The sequence below is a fragment of the Ranitomeya imitator genome, chromosome 2 (assembly GCF_032444005.1).
Source record: "Ranitomeya imitator isolate aRanImi1 chromosome 2, aRanImi1.pri, whole genome shotgun sequence".
Lineage (NCBI taxonomy): Eukaryota > Metazoa > Chordata > Amphibia > Anura > Dendrobatidae > Ranitomeya > Ranitomeya imitator.
In genome coordinates, this window is record NC_091283.1 from 496,765,972 (window position 1) to 496,785,465 (window position 19,494).

The 19,494-nt window shown below is 45.1% G+C and overlaps 1 protein-coding gene across 1 annotated transcript in view; it reads left to right on the plus strand.

Annotated features, from left to right (window-relative positions):
- The window catches only part of LOC138664647 (NXPE family member 4-like), a 405,114-nt gene that overhangs the window by 214,805 nt on the left and 170,815 nt on the right, over nt 1-19,494 (plus strand). Inside the window, exon 5 of the mRNA XM_069751533.1 lies at nt 8,112-8,330. Coding sequence (XP_069607634.1) covers nt 8,112-8,330 — 219 coding nt within the window. The remainder of the gene's footprint in view (nt 1-8,111; nt 8,331-19,494) is intronic.

Sequence of the window (19,494 nt, forward strand, 5' to 3'; positions counted from 1 at the left end):
CTTATCGGCGCCCCGCTCCGACCTTTGCTCCTGACGACTTAGTGTGGCTCTCCGCCCGTAAAATCAGGCTGCGTGTTGAGTCCACTAAGTTTGCACCTCGCTACTTGGGTCCCTTCAAGGTCCTCGAACAGGTTAACCCTGTGGTCTACCATCTGGCCCTTCCTCCACGCTTGGGTATCACCGACACCTTTCATGTGTCCCTCTTGAAACCCGTATACATGTCCCGGTTTTCCGAGTCATCTGCCGGAACATCGGGTTCATCTACAGATGATTACGAGGTGAACGCTATTTTGGGGTGCAAGGTGGTACGTGTGTGATAATGTGTGCAAAAAACTGTAAAGCGCTGCGGAATATGTTAGCGCTATATAAAAATAAAGATTATTATTATTGTACGTGGCAAAACATTCTATTTGGTGGATTGGAAGGGTTATGGCCCAGAGGACAGGTCCTGGGAGCCTGCTGAACACATTCAGGCTCCACAGCTCATTGCTGCCTTTGAGCGTAGCGAGGTCCAAGGAGGGGGGGCCCTAGGAGGGGGGATAATGTTAGGTGTCAAGTTCCCGCCTCTGCACATGGGGAATCTCGAACCATCTCTGCTGCGGTCTCCCATTCTTCTCCAGCCGCAGTGGAGTCTGCTCAGCGGAGACGTCGTTCCCAGTGTCTTGCTCAGTCTCACTCTGCATAGGATTACTGCTGCTTTGCCTGCTTCTGCCATTGAAGCCAGTGCTGGGCAGCGGCGAGCAGACGTTTTTGGGATCTAAGTCCTGCTTTTTCCCTTCTGAGCATGCCCAGGGTGAGATCTCCCATTGGAGATCGAGGGTCACATGCTTAGATGCTGCAGCGGTTCCCATTGGTCCTTTATTTGAAGGTCCTGAACGTGCTGCAGCTATATAAGCTGCGCATGACCGCACGGCCATGTGCTAGTGTACATTTGTAAACGTGTATGTGTTGTGAGTGAAAGTCGTTCATTAAAATCCCCTCCCTATTGGATGACTGTTCGCGGAAGGTGGGTGAGTACTATCTAGCGCCCGACTTAGCTACCAGCACGTTACACACCTTACAGCATCTAATTGCTGTGACCGCCAGTGCGGAGCCATGCGCTTTCACAGCGCTTGACTGACGGAAGCCTGGGTGGTTAGTGGAGTCCACCAGTGCGGCACCGCATGCACTCTCATGCATCTTTTATTATTACTTTGGTTACGCTGACACCCTATTAGCGGTGTCGAGCGCAAGTAGTCTAGTCGGACTCGGATCCCAAGTCTTGGGACTGAGCTTGGTGACTCCTTGCTTGCGCTCTTGTGTGTGGTACCACGGCCCTGTGACTTAACAGGGTTCGCTTCCTTCACACAGGGTGAAGTTAACCCATGTGTGTATTCATATTGTACCGCCATATAGTCCATCATTACTTGGCAGCAGGTTCCATCTCTGCACGGTGGACCCCGGGCTGCGAACGCACCTTAGTTTATCTCATTATTTGGTGCGTTCCGCTAGCCCTAACAATATGTTTGCAGAAGAAAAGATTTAAAATCTAACTTTTAATAGGTATCATTAAAAGAGCTCTAACTTATATAAAACACACACAACAAAAGTATAAACAAGAAGTAAAATAATGATAATAAAGTGCTAGATGGTAGTATTAAAGGTTCTGTTCTCACCCAGTCCATAAATTTCAGACCCGGTGGGACTCTCGACCACACACCACATTTATGTGCCTAGCCAAAGATGTATCTCGACAGTTATAAATATCACTGATGTGTTCCCCCATTCTCCTCCTGAATTTATATATAATCTTTCCAATGTATTCTTTGCACAACTACATGTGCCTTTTTAACAGTTTTTAAAGTAATTGATAATCGGATGTGAGGGCGATCTGGCTACGACATCTGTCACCCCATTGATCGCTAGGGTTGATTCGGCTGATCTGGCTGGCTAGGCGGGTGTCCCCTTCCTCCCTCACCGCTCCATGTGCGTCCCTCCCGAAGCTGCGCGCTCGGTCGAAGAGGATGGCTGTCCCCGGTAGATGAAGCACCGATCTCCGGTCAAGGGAATGTCTTTGTGTAATCTTACTTGTAAAAGTTTTACTTGTCTCTATAAAACGACACGCTACACATCCCTGACATAAATAAGTCTTTCGGTCTATTGAGGAGCCAGGTTTCAATAGTTGGTAAAACAGGAAAGTGAAAATGTACTATACGGTCACCAATAGATCGATTCTTTCAGCACACAATTCTGGGTAGGGGCTTAATAGATTTCCGATATCCTTATCTGTCTTTAATATGTCTAGTGTTTAATTATGATATTCCTCACATCTAGTGCCTCATTGTCAAAGGTGGTTATTAGATGAACAGTTTTGTCCTCAATTTTTCTCCTGCCCGTTGGGAGAAGGTTCTTACTTTTAGAACAAAGAGAGAGTTGAAACATTACCCTCACCCTTTTCTCTGAACGATTACACCTTAATCATAATATTGTCACTTGGGGTAGCTTTTTTTAAGGGAAGCAGATGATAGAGATGATAGCTATCCCATGTGAGGAGTGCATTTGTGGCAATTGGTTTTCAGAATATGGTTGTTTTTAGTGACCCATTCTTTGTTTTAGTGAACAATAGATCCAGAAAAGACAGTTTTTGTTCATGAATTTCATAGGCAAATTTTAAAACTATTGGTGTTAGTGGTCAATAGTGATGAGTGAATGTGATCGGTGATACTCGGATATCACTTGACTATCTGGGTGCTATGATGTGCTTGACATTCTCTGCTGCTTAGATGTAATGCTCAAATTCCTGCCCCGCATGTTTGGCGCTTGATATACAGTCAATAAACATGCAGGGATTGCCTGCCAGCCATCTCGGTAGTAGCATTACTTTGATGGGTTGGCTGCATTAATTCATTAGAGGTTATAAAAGGACTTGTGCCACCACGCTAGGCACACAGATGCCATTACATAACTCAGTGCCAGATCTGATTGGAGGGAGAGAGTAGTTGTCCAGGTACAGTACAGAGCAAAAGTTTGGACACGCCTTCGCATTTAAAGATTTTTCTGTATTTTCATGACTACGAAAATTGTACATTTACACTGAAGGCATCAAAACTATGAATTAACACATGCGGAATTATAAACTTAACAAAAAAGTGTCAAACAACTGAAATGATATCTTATATTCTAGGTTCTTCAAAGTAGCCACCTTTTGCTTCACAGGTGTGCCCTGTTAGGTTTAATAAGTGGGATTTCTTGTCTTATAAATGGGGTTGGGACCATCAGTTGTGTTGTGCAGAAGTCTGGAGGATACACAGCTGACACTCCTACTGAATATACTGTTAGAATTGGTATTATGGCAAGAAAAAAGCAGCTAAGTAAAGAAAAACGAGTGGCCATCATTACTTTAGGAAATGAAGGTCAGTCAGTCCGAAAAATTGGGAAAACTTTGAAAGTGTCCCCAGTGCAGTGGCAAAAACTATCAAGCGCTACAAAAAAAACTGGCTCACATGAGGACCGCACCAGGAAAGGAAGACAAAGATTCACCTCTGCTTCTGAGGATAAGTTTATCTGAGTCACCAGCCTCAGAAATTGCAAGTTAACAGCAGCTCAGATTTGAGACCAGGTCAATGCCGCACAGAGTTCTATCAGCAGACACATCTCTACAACAACTGTTAAGAGGAGACTTTGTGCAGCAGGCCTTCATGGTAAAATAGCTGCTAGGAAACCATTGCTAAAGACAGGCAACAAGCAGAAGAGACAGGGGAAATCTGTGCTTTGGTCTGATGAGTCCAAATTTGAGATCTTTAGTTCCAACCACCGTGTCTTTGTGCGACGCAGAAAAGGTGAACGGATGGACTCTACATGCCTGGTTCCCACCGTGAAGCATGGAGGAGGAGGTGTGATGGTGTGGAGGTGCTTTCCTGGTGACACTGTTGGGGATTTATTCAAAATTGAAGGCATACTGAACCAGCATAGCTACCACAGCATCTTGCAGCGGTATGTATTCCATCCGGTTTGCGTTTAGTTGGACCATCATTTATTTTTCAACAGGACAATGACCCCAAACACACCTCCAGGCTGTGTAAGGGCTATTTGACCAAGAAGGAGAGTGATGGGGTGCTACACCAGATGACCTGGCCTTCACAGCCACCAGACCTGAACCCAATCGAGATGGTTTGGGGTGAGCTGGACCGCAGAGTGAAGCAAAAGGTGGCTACTTTGAAGAACCTAGAATATAAGACATATTTTCGTTGTTTCACACTTTTTTGTTAAGTATATAATTCCACATGTGTTAATTCATAGTTTTGATGCCTTCAGTGTGAATGTACAATTTTCATAGTCAAAACAGAAGAAAGTAGGTTTGAGCGAAACGGATCGATCAATTTCATAAATCGCCGACTTTCATCAAAGTCGGGTTTCGTGAAACCCGAGCCGATCCCAGTGTGGGATCGGCCATGCGGTCGGCGATTATTGCGCCAAAGTCGCGTTTCATATGACGCGTTCAGCGCCATTTCTCAGCCAATGAAGGTGGACGCAGAGTGTGGGCAGCGCGATGACATAGGTCTCAGTCCCCACCATCTTATAGAAGGGCATTAGTGATAATTAATAAGTAACATTTCCCACATGTCTACTTTACATCAGCACAATTTTGGAACCAAAATTTTTTTTTGTTAGGGAATTATAAGGGTTAAAATTTGAGCAGCAATTTCTCATTTTTACAACACCATTTTACAACACACAATTTTTTAGGGACCAGATCACATTTGAAGTCATTTTGAGGGTTCTATATGATAGAAAATACCCAAGTGTGACACCATTCTAAAAACTGCACCCCTCAAGGTGCTCAAAACCACATTCAAGAAGTTTATTAACCCTTCATGTGTTTTACAGGAATTTTTGGAATGTTTAAATAAAAATGAACATTTAACTTTTTTTCACAAAAAATTTACTTCAGCTCCAATTTGTTTTATTTTACCAAGGGTAACAGGAGAAAATGGACCCCAAAAGTTGTTGTACAATTTGTCCTGAGTACGCTGATACCCCATAAATGGGGGTAAACCACTGTTTGGGCGCATGGTAGAGCTCGGAAGGGAAGGAGCGCCATTTGACTTTTCAATGCAAAATTGACTGGAATTGAGATGGGACGCCATGTCGCGTTTGGAGAGCCCCTGATGTGCCTAAACATTGAAACCCCCCACAAGTGACACCATTTTGGAAAGTAGACCCCATAAGGAACTTATATAGATGTGTGGTGAGCACTTTGACCCACCAAGTGCTTCACAGAAGTTTATAATGCAGAGCCGTAAAAATAAAAAAATCATATTTTTTCACCAAAATGATCTTTCACCCCCAATTTTTTATTTTCCCAAGGGTAAGAGAAGAAATTAGACCACAAACGTTGTTGGGCAATTTGTCCTGAGTACGCCGATACCCTATACGTGTGGGTAAACCACTGTTTGGGCGCATAGCAGAGCTCGGAAGGGAAGGAGCGCCATTTGACTTTTCAATGCAAAATTGACTGGAATTAAGATGGGACGCCTTGTTGCGTTTGGAGAGCCCCTGATGTGCCTAAACATTGAAACCCCCCACAAGTGACAACATTTTGGAAAGTAGACCCCTGAATGAACTTATCTAGATGTGTGGTGAGCACTTTGACCCAACAAGTGCTTCACAGAAGTTTATAATGCAGAGCCGTAAAAAATAAAAAATCATATTTTTTCACAAAAATGATCTTTTCGCCCCCAATTTTTTATTTTCCCAAGGGTAAGAGAAGAATTTGGACCCCAAAAGTTGTTGTTCTATTTGTCCTGAGTACGCTGATACTCGATATGTGGGGGTAAACGACTGGGCGCATGGCAGAGCTCGGAAGGGAAGGAGCGCCGTTTGACTTTTCAATTTCAAAATTGACTGGAATTGAGATGGTACGCCATGTTGCGTTTGGAGAGCCCCTGATGTGCCTAAACATTAAAACCCCCCACAACTGAAACCATTTTGGAAAGTAGACCCCCTAAGGAACTTATCTAGATGTGTTTTGAGAGCTTTGAACCCCCAAGTGTTTCACTACAGTTTATAACGCAGAGCCATGAAAATAAAAATTCTTTTTTTTTTTTTCAAAAAAATGATTTTTTAGCCCCCAGTTTTGTATTTTCACAAGGGTAACAGGATAAATTGGACCCCAAATGTTGTTGTCCAATTTGTCCTGAGTACGATGATACCCCATATGTGGGGGGGAACCACTGTTTGGGCACATGGCATAGCTCGGAAGGGAAGGAGCGCCATTTGGAATGCAGACTTAGATGGATTGGTCTGCAGGCGTCACGTTGCATTTGCAGAGCCCCTGATGTACCCAAATAGTAGAAACCCCCACAAGTGACCCCATATTGGAAACTAAACCTCCCAAGGAACTTATCTAGATGTGTTGTGAGAACTTTGAACCCCCAAGTGTTTCACTACAGTTTACAATGCAGAGCCGTGAAAATAAAAAATCTTTTTTCCCCACAAAAATAATTTTTAGCCCCCCAAATTTTTATTTTCCCAAGGGTAACAAGGGAACTTGGACCCCAAAAGTTGTTGTACAATTTGCCCCGAATAAGCTGATACCCCATATGTTGGGGTAAACCCCTGTTTGGGCGCACAGGAGAGCTCGGAAGGGAAGTAGCACTGTTTTACTTTTTCATACATCATTATTTACTCCCCCACCCTCAAAATTCATCATTATTTGCCCTCTCCCCTGTCCCTAAGTCATAATTTGCTGTCCCCACCCTCAATTCATCATTTTCAGTACCCCGTCCCCCACCCTCAATTCATCATTTGCAGTCCCCTGTCCCTCACCCTCAATTCATCATTTGCAGGAACATTAGGTGAAGCTGATATATCCTGTGTACGGGGGTGTCAAAAGAAATAGTTTTCCTTTGTCTAGATGCTTTATGCAGCAAGAGACAGTGATATTCATGTCCCTTATTCATTGGTAGGGTCGATTCTCATGTACTAATCATGCCACATTGGCCCCTCCATTGTGGTGATGGTTGCCCCGTTTCCACCCCTACTTTATCATTTGCAGTGCCCTTGCCCTACGTCATCATTGGCAGTCACCCCCAGTTCATAATTTGTAGTCACCCTCCCCCGCTTCATCATTTGCCGTCCCCCTCACCCACTCAGTTCATCATTTGCAGTCCCCTTCTCCCACTTCATCATTTGCTGTCCCTCACCCCCGTTTCATCATTTGCAGTCCCATCCCTTCATCATTTGCAGTCCCTAACCTCTGCTCATTTCATCATTTGCAGTCCCCCTCCCTCCCACTTTATCATTTACAGTCCCCTTCCCTTTATCATTTGTAGTCACCCTCTCCCCACTTAATCATTTGCAGTCCCGATCCCCCCACATCGTCATTTGCAGTCCCTCTAGCTTCATCATTTGCAGCCCCCCTCCCCGACTTCATCATTTGCACTCTCCATGCCGCGCTCACTTCATCATTTGCAGTCCCCCTCCCCTTTATCATTTGCCAATTTTTCATGCTGATAGATTTCTACCCAAAAAGACTGACTACTGTCATAAATTCAAAGGATACTTCAACAAAGTTAAAGGTGTGCATATTTATGCAACCATATTGTTTTAGTTCATTATTTTCCTTTTTCATCCGAAATAAATTATATTTTTTTATTGAATTGCGCAGTTTATAAGTGACTGACTGTACAAGTAGAAAAGGTTCTGAAATTATTCTTCTTGGTATGATTTTTTTTTACATGACAAAAACATGGCATTTTAACAAAGGTGTGTTATAATTATTCTGGGCTTTTTTCTACCCACACTTTTTTGTGTGTTTGAATTATTATTACGGTAATTTATTCCTTTTATTGCATATCTAATAAATAATATGATTTTATTAGGAGGATTTTACTGTGAAATTTTTAACTCGGCAATACCCCACTCCTTCTGTCAAACTCAGATGTCCCTGTTGCTATTACCGTAATTAAAATATGCCAGGGGTTAGATGCCAGAGCTCTGAAAGCAGCCATTGCAATCAGAACAGAGCTCGCTCTGTCAATCACACTGATAGATCATCTGTGCCCTAAAGAATGTATGTCATGGACCTCCAAGGGTGATTGTCAATTGATGTTTTTCCTTGTTTCCTTCAGCTTCCTCTCTGTTGAATTTGGAACAATGTAAGATTGGAATGGAGTCTCCATTTCCCAGTGGTTTTGTGCTAGAAAATAGCTGGAAACCTGTGTTTTGCAGCATTTCCAACTTCACTAACCAAGAACAGAGGTACAATTGTTTAAATGACAAAATGATCTACTTCATGGGAGACTCAACCGTACGACAATGGTTTACATATCTAGTGAAGACTTTTAAAGGTAAGATGATGTGGATGGCTATCGGTTTACATAGTAAACCAAATTGTCAAAGGTATATTTTGAAGTGTCCATAATCTAAGAGGGTCTTAACTAAATAACTACAATGTCCACTGGAATCTTCAGCGTGGATGAAGTTTATTACATTATAGTGTTGAACTTTTTGTAACTGGATCACACAATACTGTATATAAGTTCATTTTTCCCTCATTTCCTTAGAGCGTTAGAGAGTTTGATATTGCATGTGTATTATCCCTGCAAAAGATGGGTCACACTTTAAATGTCAAAAAACATTTCATTTGATATTACTTAAGAAATCTCATATAAATAACATTAAACAGAAACAGGAAAATACAAGACATAAAAACGGACATGAATAAGTGATTGCATAAAATAATTTCTACACCTAGTGAAAGGGAATCTGTCAGCAGATTTTGCTACGTCATCTGAAAGCAACATAATGTAGGAAAAGAGATTCTGAATCCAATAATGGATCACTTAGTTTACTGGGTGCAGCAGTTTCAGCACAGAGTTTATAGATTTAGCCATACAGCAGAGCTAAAAAAGTCATGGCTGAAAGTGTTGGATCCCTTGACATTGCTCCAGAAAATGAAGTATTTCTCCCCCAAAATTATTCCAATTACACGTTTTGTTATGCACATGTTTGTTTCCTTTGTGTGTATATAATCTATATTTTTTATATAGCGCTAACATATTCCGCAGCGCTTTACAGTTTGCACACATTATCATCACTGTCCCCAATGGGGCTCACAATCTAGAATCCCTATCAGTAGGGTTGAGCGAAACGGGTCGGCCATTTTCAGAAGTCGCCGACTTTTGGCACAGTCGGGTTTCATGAAACCCGACCCGACCCCTGTGTGGGGTCGGACATGAGGTCGGCGACCTTCTGAATCTGGTATCGGAATTCCGATACCGAGTTCCGATAGGTTTGCAATATCGGAAATCGGTATCGGAATCCATATTTAAGTGTAAAATAAAGAATTAAAATAAAAAATATTGCTATACTCACCCTCTGACTCGCCCTGGTACTAACCAGCAGCCTTCCTTCCTTAGAATCAGCGCGTGAAGGGCCTTAGATGACGTCGCGGCTTGTGATTGGTCGTGCGACCGCCCATGTGACCGCTCGCGCGACCAATCACAAGCCGCGACGTCACCGAAGGTCCTTCAAGCGCTGATTCTATTTTACACTTCCTAATAGGAATATACTCACCCTCGGACGCGCCCTGCTTCTTTCCGGCAGCCTTCCTTCCTAAGAATCAGCGCTTGAAGGACCTTTGGTGACGTCGCGGCTTGTGATTGGTCGCGCGAGCCGTCACATGGGCGGTCGCGCGACCAATCACAAGCCGCGACGTCATCGAAGGCCCTTCACGCGCTGATTCTAAGGAAGGAAGGCTGCCGGTTAGTACCAGGGCGCGTCAGAGGGTGAATATAGCAATATTTTTTATTTTAATTCTTTTATTCTTCATCTTACACTTAAATATGGATCCCAGGGCCTGAAGGAGAGTTTCCTCTCCTTCAGACCCTAGGAACCATTGGAAACCCAATGCACTGCATTGGGTTTTGTGTTTCGGCCGACCCCGACCCCGACTTTTTTATAGGATCGGCCGATTTCACTCGACCCGACTTTTGAAAAAGTCGGGTTTCGTGAAACCCGACCCGATCCTATAAAAGTAAAAGTCGCTCAACCCTACCTATCAGTATGTCTTTGGAATGTGGGGGGAAACCAGAGTACCCGGAGGAAACCCACGCAAACACAGAGAGAACATACAAACTCTTTGCAGATATTGTCCTGGGTGGGATTAGAATACTTGTCAGTAGAAGGCATACAGGCACTCTATGTGGGTACATACAGTAGATATCACTGCTAGTTAGGCAGGCATTGCATGTGGCATACTTCATTGCATACATAAAGAGGGTCCAATCTATTACTGTCTGATGCTGATGCTGCCTATTGCATATATTGACAGTATATACATAGTCCCAGGTATCAGTGGGCAAGAATATTTTTTTTGCATCTTAATCCTGATTATTTTATTCAAAAGCAATCCAGAGCACATATTTTTTTTTCTACGTTTGCTTGTTGGCAAAATACAGCCAGATCCTTTTCCTAGTACAGCGTGAAAATCCAGCTATTTTAAATGGGTTTGCCCATCCCAGCGATCACAACTGAGTGCACAGAAAATTGCCATTTTTGTGGTACTGTAAAAAATTTTTGGAGTGTCTTACACAATTTCTTGACACCATTTTGAAGCCAAAAAATTATTTAGCTACTAAAAAAATATTTAGCTACAGAGTAGATATTTTCCACGGAGTTTTGTCCGCCACATGGATCGCATATCATTGCGGTCAAAATTGTGCCATTTCAGGCCTCCATAGAATTGTTTTTGTTCTGTCTTAGCCTACTTATTGACACAATTTGTCTGGCCAAAAAAAAACACAGGCCAGATATTTGAAAGTGTGGTATCTCCGTCATATGCCTTATCTATCTGTGGGCTAAAAATTGTGGCATTTAAGGCCTCCATTCAACTGTTTTTGCCGAGCCCAGGGTCCAGGAACAGTGTCTGCAGGTGACACCCCTGCTTCTTCCACTGTTGTGCATGCAAGCCAATTCCCTGTCCATGGTGCATTCGAATATGCCTCCTGCCTGTCGTTGCACACACTCAATTAGAACCATCATCAAGCACGTCCACGTCCTTGTCCCAGCGCAGAGTTCAGTTGTCCATACCCCAGTACTTGGAATGCATGCGCAAATACACTGCCAACACCCCACAGTCCACACTACTAACACATTTCTCCTCTGTTTGTTCTTGAAATGTGGCCTTTTGGGCTCGTGGAAACGGAAGCTTTCTGCAACCTGGTGGCGGTAGCCGTCCCTTGGTACTCGGTCCCCAGCCGCAACTATTTCTCCCAGTGTGCCACCCCTGCTTTACACAAGTACGTGTCCCACAACATTAGCCGTGCCTTCAACAATGCTGTTACTGGGAAAGTCCACCTAACCATGGATACGTGGACAAGTGCTTCTGGGCAGGATTGTTACATCTCACTGGCGGCACAATGGGTTAACATAGTGGAAGCTGGGACCCAGTCAGATCTTGGGACAGAACACGTGCTTCCGACGCCGAGGATTGCGGGCCCTACGTCAATCAGGGTTGCTCCTACAATGTACAGCTCCTGCACCTTCTCCTCCTCCTCCCCTTCAGCCTCCATCTCCAAAATGACCACATTAGTCGCAAGCTGGAAGCACTGCCTCAGCTGTTGTGAATTCTGTGGTCAAGCTCCCTCCTGTGGTCATGAGTGGTACTTCGGCTGGTTCTGTCTATGAGCTTCCTCTGGTGGATGTGAGTGGGGCTGCGGCTTCTGATTTTCCTTCCTTAGGTGACGAGGTTAAGTTGTTAGGTGCTGCTCTATTTGGCTCCACCTAGTTCTTTGTTCCTGGCCTCCAGTCAATGTTCCAGTATTGGTCTTGCTTTCTCCTGGATCGTTCTTGTGGCCTGTCTGCCCTGCATAAGCTAAGTTTTGCTTGTGTTACTTTTGTTTGCTATATTTTCTGTCCAGCTTGCTATATTGGTTTTTCTTGCTTGCTGGAAGCTCTGAGACGCAGAGGGAGCACCTCCGTACCGTTAGTCGGTGCGGAGGGTCTTTTTGCCCCCTCTGCTTGGTTGTTTGTAGGTTTTTGTGCTGACTGCAAAGCTATCTTTCCTATCCTCGGTCTATTCAGTATGTCGGGCCTCACTTTGCTAAAATCTATTTCATCTCTGTGTTTGTATTTTCATCTTAACTCACAGTCATTATATGTGGGGGGCTGCCTTTTCCTTTGGGGAATTTCTCTGAGGCAAGGTAGGCTTATTTTTCTGTCTTCAGGGCTAGCTAGTTTCTCAGGCTGTGCCGAGTTGCATAGGGAGCGTTAGGCGCAATCCACGGCTACCTCTAGTGTGGTATGATAGGATTAGGGATTGCGGTCAGCAGAGTTCCCACGTCTCAGAGCTCGTCCTATGTTAGTAACTATCAGGTCACTTTGTGTGCTCTTAACCACTAGGTCCATTGTGGTTCTGAATCACCTGTTCATAACAGTACTGGAGGCCGAAAGTACTAATGCTTCTCAACAGAGGGAAAAGAGAAGTTCTGAGACCATTTTTTTTTCTCTGTACTGTGTTTTGTCTTTCTTTTCCCCTAGACATTTGGGTGGTTCAGGACACAGGTGTAGTGATGGACATTAAAGATCTGTCTTCTTGTGTGGATCATCTCACTGCAAGAGTACAAAATATTCAAGACTTTGTGGTTCAGGATTCTATGTTAGAGCCAAGAATTCCTATTCCTGATTTGTTTTCTGGAGATAGAGCTAAGTTTCTGAGTTTTAAGAATAATTGTAAACTGTTTCTGGCTCTGAAACCCCGCTCCTCTGGTGACCCAGTTCAACAAGTTAAGATCATTATTTCTTTATTACATGGCGACCCTCAAGACTGGGCATCTTCCCTTGCGCCAGGAGATCCTGCATTATGTAATATTGATGCATTTTTTCTGGCGCTCGGATTGCTGTATGATGAACCTAATTCAGTGGATCAGGCAGAGAAAAATTTGCTGGCTCTGTCTCAGGGTCAGGATGAGGTAGAGATATATTGTCAGAAGTTTAGGAAGTGGTCTGTGCTCACTCAATGGAATGAATGTGCGCTGGCAGCAATTTTCAGAAAAGGTCTCTCTGAAGCCTTTAAGGATGTCATGGTGGGATTTCCTATGCCTGCTGGTCTGAATGAGTCTATGTCTTTGGCCATTCAGATCGGTCGACGCTTGTGTGAGCGTGAAACTGTGCACCGTTTGGCGGTATTATCTGAGCATGGACCTGAGCCTATGCAGTGCGATAGGACTTTGACCAGAGCTGAACGGCAAGAACACAGACGTCAGAATGGGCTGTGTTTTTACTGTGGTGATTCCACTCATGCTATCTCCGATTGTCCTAAGCGCACTAAGCGGTTCGCTAGCTCTGCCACCATTGGTACGGTACAGTCGAAATTTCTTTTGTCCGTTACTTTGATCTGCTCTTTGTCATCCGATTCTGTCATGGCATTTGTGGATTCAGGCGCTGCCCTGAATTTGATGGACTTGGAGTATGCTAGGCGCTGTGGGTTTTTCTTGGAACCCTTGCAGTATCCTATTCCATTGAGAGGAATTGATGCTACGCTTTTGGCCAAGAATAAGCCTCAGTACTGGACCCAGCTGACCATGTGTATGGCTCCTGCGCATCAGGAGGATATTTGCTTTTTGGTGTTGCATAATCTGCATGATGTGGTCGTGTTGGGGATTTGGTTTGGTTGTCATCTCGTTATATTCCTATGAAAGTTTCCTCTCCTAAGTTTAAGCCTCGTTTCATTGGTCCGTATAGGATTTCTGAGGTTCTTAATCCTGTGTCTTTTCGTTTGACCCTTCCAGCTTCTTTTTCCATCCATAACATATTCCATAGGTCATTGTTGCGGAGATACGTGGCACCTGTGGTTCCATCCGTTGATCCTCCTGCTCCGGTTTTAGTTGAGGGGGAATTGGAGTATATAGTGGAGAAGATTTTGGATTCTCGTATTTCGAGACGGAAACTCCAGTACCTGGTTAAGTGGAAGGGTTATGATCAGGAAGATAATTCCTGGGTCTTTGCCTCTGATGTTCATGCTGCCGATCTGGTTCGTGCCTTTCATTTGGCTCATCCTGGTCGGCCTGGGGGCTCTGGTGAGGGTTCGGTGATGAAACCATGCGCCTTCTTTTCCAGGAAGTTTTCGCCTGCTGAGCGTAATTATGATGTTGGCAATCGAGAGTTGCTGGCCATGAAGTGGGCATTCGAGGAGTGGCGTCATTGGCTTGAAGGAGCTAAGCATCGCGTGGTGGTCTTGACTGATCGCAAGAACTTGACTTATCTCGAGTCTGCCAAACGGTTGAATCCTAGACAGGCTCGTTGGTCGCTGTTTTTCTCCCGTTTTGACTTTGTGGTTTCGTACCTTCCGGGCTCTAAAAATGTGAAGGCGGATGCCCTGTCTAGGAGTTTTGTGGCCGACTCTCCGGGTTTGTCTGAGCCGGCGGGTATTCTCAAAGAGGGGGTAATTTTGTCTGCCATCTCCCATGATTTGCGGCGGGTGCTGCAAAAATTTCAGGCTAATAGACCTGACCAACGCCCAGCGGAGAAACTGTTTGTCCCTGATAAATGGACGAGTAGAGTTATCTCTGATGTTCATTGTTCGGTGTTGGCTGGTCATCCTGGAATCTTTGGTACCAGAGATTTGGTGGCTAAATCCTTTTGGTGGCCGTCTCTGTCGCGGGATGTGCGTTCGTTTGTGCAGTCCTGTGGGATTTGTGCTCGGGCTAAGCCCTGCTGTTCTCGTGCCAGTGGGTTGCTTTTGCCCTTGCCAGTCCCGAAGAGGCCCTGGACACATATCTCTATGGATTTTATTTCGGATCTCCCCGTCTCTCAAAAAATGTCGGTCATTTGGGTTGTTTGTGATCGCTTCTCTAAGATGGTCCATTTGGTACCCTTGTCTAAATTGCCTTCCTCCTCTGATTTGGTGCCATTGTTCTTCCAGCATGTGGTTCGTTTACATGGCATTCCGGAGAACATCGTTTCTGACAGAGGTTCCCAGTTTGTTTCGAGGTTTTGGCGAGCCTTTTGTGCTAGGATGGGCATTGATTTGTCTTTTTCCTTGGCTTTCCATCCTCAGACAAATGGCCAGACTGAACGAACCAATCAGACCTTGGAAACATATCTGAGATGTTTTGTTTCTGCCGATCAGGATGATTGGGTGTCCTTTTTGCCTTTGGCTGAGTTCGCCCTTAATAATTGGGCCAGCTCGGCTACTTTGGTTTCGCCAATTTTTTGCAATTCTAGTTTCCATCCTCGTTTCTCTTCAGGCAGGTTGAGTCTTCTGACTATCCTGGTGTGGATTCTGTGTTGGATAGGTTGCAGCAGATTTGGACTCATGTGGTGGACAATTTGACATTGTCTCAGGAGAAGGCTCAACGTTTCGCTAACCGCAGGCGCTGTGTGGGTCCCCGACTTCATGTTGGGGATTTGGTTTGGTTGTCATCTCGTTATATTCCTGTGAAAGTTTCCTCTCCTAAGTTTAAGCCTCGTTTCATTGGTCCGTATAGGATTTCTGAGGTTCTTAATCCTGTGTCTTTTCGTTTGACCCTTCCAGCTTCTTTTTCCATCCATAACGTATTCCATAGGTCATTGTTGCGGAGATACGTGGCACCTGTGGTTCCATCCGTTGATCCTCCTGCTCCGGTTTTGGTTGAGGGGGAGTTGGAGTATATAGTGGAGAAGATTTTGGATTCTCGTATTTCGAGATGGAAATTCCAGTACCTGGTTAAGTGGAAGGGTTATGGTCAGGAAGATAATTCCTGGGTCTTTGCCTCTGATGTTCATGCTGCCGATCTGGTTCGTGCCTTTCATTTGGCTCATCCTGGTCGGCCTGGGGGCTCTGGTGAGGGTTCGGTGACCCCTCCTCAAGGGGGGGTACTGTTGTGAATTCTGTGGTCAAGCTCCCTCCTGTGGTCATGAGTGGTACTTCGGCTGGTTCTGTCTATGAGCTTCCTCTGGTGGATGTGAGTGGGGCTGCGGCTTTTGAGTTTCCTTCCTCAGGTGACGAGGTTAAGTCGTTAGGTGCTGCTCTATTTGGCTCCACCTAGTTCTTTGTTCCTGGCCTCCAGTCAATGTTCCAGTATTGGTCTTGCTTTCGCCTGGATCGTTCTTGTGGCCTGTCTGCCCTGCATAAGCTAAGTTTTGCTTGTGTTACTTTTGTTTACTATATTTTCTGTCCAGCTTGCTATATTGGTTTTTCTTGCTTGCTGGAAGCTCTGAGACGCAGAGGGAGCACCTCCGTACCGTTAGTCGGTGCGGAGGGTCTTTTTGCCCCCTCTGCGTGGTTGTTTGTAGGTTTTTGTGCTGACTGCAAAGCTATCTTTCCTATCCTCGGTCTATTCAGTAAGTCGGGCCTCACTTTGCTAAAATCTATTTCATCTCTGTGTTTGTATTTTCATCTTAACTCACAGTCATTATATGTGGGGGGCTGCCTTTTCCTTTGGGGAATTTCTCTGAGGCAAGGTAGGCTTATTTTTCTGTCTTCAGGGCTAGCTTGTTTCTCAGGCTGTGCCGAGTTGCATAGGGAGCGTTAGGCGCAATCCACGGCTACCTCTAGTGTGGTATGATAGGATTAGGGATTGCGGTCAGCAGAGTTCCCACGTCTCAGAGCTCGTCCTATATTAGTAACTATCAGGTCACTTTGTGTGCTCTTAACCACTAGGTCCATTGTGGTTCTGAATCACCTGTTCATAACACTCAGCCAAGTGGCAACATGCTGTGCTGAAGCTAATGTGCTTAGGTGACAAACAGCACAATGCTGAAGAGTTGTGGACAACTCTGAAAGAGCAGACAGATCTGTGGTGATGCCGCTGAACCTACAGCCAGGCATGGTCATGTTTGGCAGTGGCCGTAATCTGGTGGCGGCTCTGAGGCGAGGCGAGCTCACACATGTACCATGCCTGGCCCATGTGCTTAACCTCGTTGTTCAACAGTTTCTAAAAAGCTTCCCGGAGCTGCCACATCTCTTTGTCAAGGTACTCTGCCTGTATGTCCATTTCAGAAAGTCAGCTATAGCTTCCTCCACCCTTGCCGTGCTTCAGCAGAGTTTGCAGCTTCCGGTTCACCAACTGTTGTGTGATGTCCCAACGAGTTGGAACTCTACATTGCAGATGTTGGAAAGGATTTGTGAGCAGAAGAGGGCAGTTGTTGACTATCAGCATTGACTATCAGTATTTAGTACAGACTCCACATATAAGACCTCAGGAGTGGACATGGATGTCAGACATATTTACCATCCTCCAAAACATTGAGGACTCCACCAAGATGGTTAGCGGCAATGACGCCATAATTAGCATCACCATCCCACTTCTCTGTGTCCTGAAACGCTCTCTGCTCACTATCAAAGAGGATGCATTGCATGCGGAGATTGATGAGATGGAGTAAGGAACCATACAGGGTGACTACACACAGCCCAGCCTCATCTCATCCCAATGTCGATTAGGTGACAATGAGGAAGAGGAGAAGGAAGAACAGGAGCTACTTTCATGCGCTATAGACGGTACTACAAGCACAACTGTCATACCGTCTGTTCATTGCGGATGGCCTGAGGAAAGGGAGGAGGAGGAGGACAGCATGGTCAGTCGTCCTCTTGGTGAGGACACGGATGTCTTAGCAGTCTGCCACACATGGCTGAGTTTATGTTACGCTGCCTTTCCCGTGACCCTCGCATTCTCGAAATTTTGGGTGACAGTCATTACTGGCTGGTGACACTTCTAGACCCATGCTACAAGAAGAACTTTCAATCTCTTATTTCAGAGGCAGACAGGTGTACTAAAATGGTGCAGTACCAGAGGGCCTTTGTTGCGGAATTACTAAAAAAATTCCCATCTTGTAACACTGGCGGCAGAGGTCACAGTTCATTGGGCAACCAAGGAATACAGGTGAGAGAGACAACTCCAATCTAGCAGAGGCAGTGGAACACTGTCAAAGTTCTGGTAGAGTTTTCACAGACCCTTCCATTACACAGGCCCTGAGGCATGGGGTACTGTCACAAGTAGTGTTGAGCATTCCGATACCGCAAGTATCGGGTATCGGCCGATATTTGCGGTATCGGAATTCCGATACCGAATTCCGATACTTCCCGCGTATCGGATACCGGAATCGGAAGTTCCCAGAATTCAAACTGAAAGCAGCAGCCAATGAGGAATGAATGGAAGTGTGGGCACATCCTGTTTAGCATGGTGGGCATGTAAGTACTTGCAAGGCTGTGATTGGCTGCTGAAATGATGTCACTCTGCACTATAAAAAATGCTGCCGCCATTTTGCGCTCACTCTGCTGTAATTTCAGTTAGGGACAGGATGCTGTGTTCTAACTGAGGGCCAGTTGAGATAGCTAATTGCTTTATTTTCCTTTCCCAAGGCTAATTTAGCAAAACACTGTGTGTTCTTCACTGTTCACCTTGCTCTTGCCTTGCAGCGCTGTTTTAACAGCGTTCTGCAAGGTCTCTGTGTGTGTGTGTGTGTGTGTGTGTGTGCAGCTCACTCTGTAGTCTGTGTGCAGCCATATACCCGGTTGTATTCAGCTCAGGGGGGGTTCACACTGCCTCACACAGTTGTCCTATTTTGCTCATAGTGCAGCCTGCTGCACATTTTTTCTCAAATTTCCTATTAGTGTCTTTCCACCCGTCTCCAGCTAAATTGTGGAAAAACACTACATAGGATAACCTAGAGGGGGGTTTTTGGGCCTTGCAGCGCCGTTTACGGCTGTCTGCACGGTCTCCGTGTGAGCCCAGCTCGCCCTGTAGTCTGTGTGCAGCCATAGCCGGTTGGATTCAGCTCAGGGTTCGTTACTGCCTCATACCTTGAAAAAAATTTCCCTTTTTTTCAAATAGTGCAGCCTGTTTAAAATTTAAAAAAAAAAAATTCCTATTAGTGTTTTTCCACCCGTCTCCAGCTAAATTGTGGAAAATCACTACATAGGATAACCTAGAGGGGTTTTTTTGGGCCTTGCAGCGCCGTTTACGGCTGTCTGCACGGTCTCTGTGTGAGCGCAGCTCGCCCTGTAGTCTGTGTGCAGCCATAGCCGGTTGGATTCAGCTCAGGGTGCGTTACTGCCTCATACCTTGAAAAAAAATTTCCTTTTTTTCAAATAGTGCAGCCTGTTTAAAATTAAAAAAAAAAAATTCCTATTAGTGTTTTTCCACCCGTCTCCAGCTAAATTGTGGAAAAACACTACATAGGATAACCTAGAGGGGGTTTTTTGGGCCTTGCAGCGCCGTTTACGGCTGTCTGCACGGTCTCTGTGTGAGCGCAGCTCGCCCTGTAGCCTGTGTGCAGCCATAGCCGGTTGGATTCAGCTCAGGGTGCGTTACTGCCTCATACCTTGAAAAAAATTTTCCTTTTTTTCAAATAGTGCAGCCTGTTTAAAATTTAAAAAAAAAAATTCCTATTAGTGTCTTTCCACCCATCTCCAGCTAAATAGTGGAAAAACACTACATAGGATAACCTAGAGGAGGGTTTTTGGGCCTTGCAGCGCCGTTTACGGCTGTCTGCACGGTCCCCGTGTGAGTTAAACTTGCTCTGTAGTCCGAT